This window comes from Nilaparvata lugens, chromosome 6, assembly GCF_014356525.2.
Source record: "Nilaparvata lugens isolate BPH chromosome 6, ASM1435652v1, whole genome shotgun sequence".
In the NCBI taxonomy this organism is placed as follows: Eukaryota; Metazoa; Arthropoda; class Insecta; order Hemiptera; family Delphacidae; genus Nilaparvata; species Nilaparvata lugens.
In genome coordinates, this window is record NC_052509.1 from 54,057,004 (window position 1) to 54,063,527 (window position 6,524).

The 6,524-nt window shown below is 38.0% G+C and overlaps 1 protein-coding gene across 1 annotated transcript; it reads right to left on the bottom strand.

Moving 5' to 3' along the window:
- Positions 1-668: 668 nt before the first annotated feature.
- Positions 669-1,679, bottom strand: LOC120352046. Its single transcript, XM_039431491.1, has one exon. It carries the CDS (start codon positions 1,677-1,679, stop codon positions 669-671), a length of 1,011 nt encoding a protein of 336 aa, XP_039287425.1.
- Between the last annotated feature and the right edge of the window lie 4,845 nt (positions 1,680-6,524).

Consider the following 6,524-nt stretch of genomic DNA (forward strand, 5'->3'; position numbering starts at 1 on the left):
GCTGATATTGAAATCACCAACAACTAAAAGAGATGAACAAACATTATGAAACCCTTCCACATCATCAAAAAACTCATCATAATCGGTCACTGCAGCATTAGGTGAGAAGTAAACAACACAGAAAAGGATAGTGGTTGTATTTGTAATAGTAGTTTTAATCAGTAAGGCTTCGTACTTGACTGTGGCTTTGCTAAAGATAAGCTGTGTAGGCCATCTAACATTAGCGGCAAAAAGTACCCCGCCCCCCCAACGTTTGCCTGACACGGACCTATCTCTATCGCTTCTAAAAACCTGATAACGAGCATCAAACAGCTCCCCATCATTTATCTCATCATTAAGCCATGTCTCTGATAAGGCGATAAAATCGAAGCACTCAGCCGAGACGGACTGATAAAGTGATTGAGACTTTGTACGCAACCCTCGCGTATTCTGATATATTAAATTTAAAACACTACAATCATCCACCATTCATTAATAACTCAGACCAGACAAGGGCACAATAGAGAGTGAGAGACAAAAACATGAATGACACAATAAGGACATTTTACAAGAGAATAGGAGTACAATCCATTATTGATGCAATAAAAGTAATAATCAAACACAGCAGCAACGGTAGTGCAGATAAAATGGAATAATAGTAATAACAGTTTGTCGATTTGTAATCTTATCTACTTAACAGAATTACCTGGTTCAACGTTCGTAACCGACACTGACAGTTTAGCAAGGTCGCTATCAGATTTGATAGTATGAATCACAGAGCCCTCAACTTTTCTCATCTTGATGTTGCCAGTTCTATCGACCCACAAAAACTTGAAACCACAATCATTTTTTATTTTTTTAGCTTTAGCAAATAAAACTCTTCGACGTTGACTGAGTGACTGATTCACGTAGATAGGAGAGTCCGTAGATAGACCCAAGTGTCGCGTTGACAGAGTTCTCTTTATGCGACGTCTAGCAAGAAACTGCTCCTTGTCAGTCCGGCGAACGAATCGAACAATAATTCCCGATGACGGCCGATTATTGAGCTGCTTGAGTCGATGGCAGACATCAATCATGTCCTCAGTAATTGCCAGATCCAATGCCTTACCAACACCAATAACAGTCTGTGCAACATTTTCGTTTATGGAGCTAGGTACACCGTAGATCTCCAAAGTATTCGCTCTAGAATACTGCTCGACGTCATCCAAACGCTCCGTCAACTCAGCCACTTTTTTGGTGAGACCGAGATTCTCTACACGAAGAGTCTCAATCAGTTCATTCTGCTTCTCTATAAGAAGGAGCTGGTTCGCCGACAACTTGGAGCTCTCATCTAGCTTGCTGTGACACAAATCAAGTGAAGCACCGAGATCTTTTTCAAGACGCTTTAGTCCATCATCAACTTTCTTACTTAATGAACTAATCATATTTTTTATACTATCAGTAGATGTAACATCACATAGGACGGAGTCACCGTCGCTCAAACTACGGCTCAAGCGCCGCTCGCGACCACACGGCTCACATGTCCACACTTTTCCCAGCTCAGAAAGAACACTAATTTCGGCATCACCCAGTCCCACACAGTTCGAATTCAAATTATTCTGCAGATCAGCTATATAATCTTTGTAACATTCAGCAATTTTTAACTTTATAATTGATCTCAGATTAATAAATTTATCACGATAGTACCTAGAGTATGCCATTTTTCGTGCACATTTCTTTTTCTGTTTGATCATTTGAATGATATCCCTAGTAAACCAGATAGGGTACTTGGATTTAATAATTCTTTTACACTTGGGAACATGCATAGAGAAAGCTCTGTATATTATCTCATAGAAATAATCAACAGCATTATCAACGTCTTGAAATTCATATAATCTGTCCCAGTCTGAATTAAAAAGTGTTTGGTACAGCTGAAGGAAATTGGCTTTTTTGAAATTATAGTAAGGATTATAAACAGGCTCAGGTGATGTATAACTTCTCATGATGAAATTTATAGAAAGACAAGGATGATGAACGTCTTCAGGAAGCAAGGGATCATCATTGCGCAAAACTGTGATGGGAAAATTACCAAGAACTAGGTCTAATGTTTTAAAACTGGAATTTAAAATATTATTGAACGATTTCACATCAAAGAAAGACATGAAATTATCTAATTTTCTACATTTAATCGAACCATTTATAAAATCATATGTACTACCAGAAATTTCGCTGATATTGAAATCACCAACAACTAAAAGAGATGAACAAACATTATGAAACCCTTCCACATCATCAAAAAACTCATCATAATCGGTCACTGCAGCATTAGGTGAGAAGTAAACAACACAGAAAAGGATAGTGGTTGTATTTGTAATAGTAGTTTTAATCAGTAAGGCTTCGTACTTGACTGTGGCTTTGCTAAAGATAAGCTGTGTAGGCCATCTAACATTAGCGGCAAAAAGTACCCCGCCCCCCCAACGTTTGCCTGACACGGACCTATCTCTATCGCTTCTAAAAACCTGATAACGAGCATCAGGCATTGAAGGAGGAGAGCAAACAGCTGCACGATAGAATTCGTGAGCTGGAGGTCTCTTGTCACCTGAAGGTCGACGACCTCGAGCAATATGGGCGCCGACATTCCATACGTATTTTTGGGATCCCGGAGAGCGACAAAGAAGACACGGACCTGCTGGCGCTCGATGTCTTCAACAAGAAGCTGAACGTGCCCGTGACTCTGGCGGATGTCAACCGCTCGCATCGCGTTGGAAGGCGTCAACCACCTCAACAAGGGCAAGCTAAACCCAAGGACCGACCCATCATAGTTCGACTCTGCAGCTACCGGACCAGGAAGATGATCTTCGACGCTAAGAGGAAGCTGAAGGGTTCCGGCGTCACCATTCGCGAGGATCTGACTGCGGAACGTCTCAAGATCCTCAATGCTGCGCCCGACCGTCATGGGCACAGGAATGTCTGGTCATCTGACGGGAGGATTAAGATCTCTATCGGCGAGGGAGGATCCAAGAGGGTCCACACAGTCGAGAGGATGACCGACCTTCAAAAAATAAAGGTAAATTAAATCATTTCAGGATTTGATGACTAAGGTGCCCTTCACTACAATAATAGGAAATTCGTATTAATAGATTTCACAGTAGATATACCTTAGCATTTTTCATGAGCTGTCTTTCCATTCTATAAATGAATCTTTCCACTACTATTCATGATTGTAATTATTTCAAACGGAAGAGATCCACATTTGTTAATACTGATTAATAATTTATCTTGATATTAATTCCCAAAACTACGTTCAATGCATCAACTACTTTACTCCAGAGGGTACTAAGAAAATCATTATCTCTATTCTTACTAATAATTACATCTCTTACCAAAATTATTTCCATAATTAATAATTTTCGAAATGCTGAATTCAAAATAAATTGGATTATTAACATACGTTATAGATATAGATGTAATCTAGAGGTATAGATAGTAATCTCTTCTATATTGGGTGTACATAATGATATCTTCTACTATTGCCACAGCTCGAACAATAGAAGCTAACATGTGAAGAGTTATGATAGAACAGAGGGGTGGGTAGTCTGTTCATATGCTTATAAAGGGGCTGTGTTTCATTTAACGTTATCTTAGACATTCATCACTAAAATATTACAGTACTCAATTTACTACTTTTATCGTTATTGCAACTCCCAATAGTTGATTACACTTCTAATACTATATAATACTATTTAAATTTCACCGTTCAATCCTATTTAAAACTCATCTAAAATAATCTAGCTCTTTCTCAAGCGTCTCCTCTACTTCTTATTTTTCTTTCTCATTTCTCTTCTTAATCTTATAGTTATTATGATTGCTGGAATATTGTTGTAATTTTGCAATGATGATTATTATCCTTTTCTATTCTTCTTCGTCTTCTTCCTCTTCTTCTTCTCCTTCTCTTTCTTTTTCTTTTCTTCTTCTTCTTCTTCCCTTGATTAATTCAAGATCACAATACGATGTTCTGTTTCTTATTCTATAAGTTCTTCTCAATTGTGCACATTCCTTCTTTCTCTTCTCTTCTTCCCTATTATTATCATTATTTTCCCACTAGCTATCCAGCATGTTCAAATGTTTATTTCTCTTTCTATCTCTATTTCTCTTTCTACCTATTCTCTTTCTATCTGATTACTTTCCACTAATATCCATATTTATATTCGGTTCTTTCTCACATTAAATCATACTATTCCTCTTCCATTTCATGCAAATATTATTCATTATCAGTTGTATTATGTATCTTTTCTTCAAATATTTTTCGTTTTTTTGCTGGCTTTTTCTTCTCTTTTGCAGTTTTTAATGGATCCCATTTCGCTCTATCTCCACATTGAACACGATCTTCCACTACCGGATTCCATCTCTCTCTATCTCTAATTGGACTCGATTTTCCACCACTGGATTTCATCTCTCTCTGTCTCCACTTGGACTCGATCTTTCCACTACTGGATTCCTACTCGCACAATCTTCACTTTGACACGATCTTCCACTACCGGATACCTTCTCGCTCTACCTCCACTCGGACTCGATTCTTCCACTACTGGATACCTACTCGCTCTATCTCAACTTGGACTAGATCTCCCACTACAAGTTCTTCCTCAATCTTCATCTTATTCACCATTAGGATTATTCATCACCGTAACTCCACAGATCACAACATCTACATCTTATTGATGTGTTTAGTGAATTTTTTGAACTAGTGTTTTTAAAATAGCCGAACTGTCAAGGCATACAGGATGCACTCGAATCAAGAGACTTTTTCATTTAGGTTAAGTTTTATCAGTTTCATCCCCATTTTCCCCATCATGTGTCGTTCTGAGGTCGGTTCACGATTGGTCTGCTGCTTCCATGATGCCTCTCACTGACACGTCAGCTCGCTCGCCCTCAAGTAGGTATGATTATTTCAATAATAGTAATAATGACGCAGGTATGTTTCTAGCAAATAAGCTCCACTCTTCCAAAAAACTTTTCAAGGCTGCTCACCTTAACGTCCAATCCCTCAGCTGCCACATTGATGAACTCAGAGCAATCTTCCGTTTTCAGGACTTCAATATAATTGGAATTTCCGAATCATTTTTGAAGCCTTGTATTTCATCACATTTTGTTGCATTACCTGGATATAATCTTTTCCGGAATGATAGATTAAATAAAGCTTGTGGGGGTGTAGCAATTTTTGTGAAAGATGGTATCAAAACAAAAGTTTTAATCACATCTAAACAAGAGTATTGTTCCAGACCAGAGTTTATACGACTTGAATTATCCTTATCTAGTACTGATAAATTACTCGTTGGTATCTGTTATCGCCCACCAAAAATAGGTCATTTTACAGATTTCGAAAGTGCCTTGCTTTCTCTTATGCCTTGTTATAGCCGTATACTAGTTATGGGGGATATGAACACTGACTTGAACATGACAAATCGTAACTTTGACTACTTTCAACTGACTACTATTTCCCAATGCCCAAACATGACTATTTTACCTCTCGATCCAACTCATCATACTAATGAATCTGACACACTCATTGACCTTCTCATTGTTAGTGATCCTAACGAGTTGTTCAAGCAGGCCAAATCCCAGTCCCAGCTATTTCTGGACATGATTTGATCTACTGTGTTCTTTCCCATAAGATACCTAAGCCAGAACAGAAAATTATCACTTATAGAGACTTCAAAAACTTTGATGAAGCCGCCTTCCTGACTGATGTGGCTCAGACTCCATGGCATCAAATTGAAGCGTTACCCTCAGTTGATGACATGGTCAAGACTTTCGAGAATTGGACTTTGACTCTGTATGACAAACATGCACCTTATGTGACAAGGAGGATAAATAGAAAACGACGAGTACCGTGGATGACTGAAGACATACTTAAGATGATGGGACGTAGAGACAAAGCACATAGAAAATTTAAAAAGACATTTGACTTGGACAGTTTGATAGAGTATAGGAGCCTTAGAAATAGAGTTAAACAGAAATTACGGAACTCAAAGATTAGGTACTTGAATTCGTTTATGACAAACAATTGACAAGACTCTAAATCACTTTGGCAGGGAATAAAAGAATTCGGGCTTGGCAAACAGAAATCGAATCCACAAATTGACTTACCATTGAACAATATAAATGACCATTTCGTTTCACACTCTAACCAACGCGACGAAGTTGTCATTGCTAATCATATAGATGATCTTGAAGAGCAGGTTACAAACTTAGATTTACCAATTACTGATCAATTTCATTTCCATCCAATCTCAGAAGAAGACACTTTCAGAGCAATTCAACGTATTCATAGTAATGCTACGGGTGTAGACAAAATTCCTATCAAATTTATCAAGAAGATGTTATTTGCTGTTTTACCAACCATTACATATATTTTCAACAAGTCACTTGAAGAAGGCATTTTCCCTGAAAACTGGAAGTTTGCTCTGGTTCGCCCTCTAAATAAAGTTCCATCACCCAATAAAGTTGAGGATTTTTGACCAATCAGTATTTTACCTGTATTGTCTAAAGTGCTAGAAAGACTCATT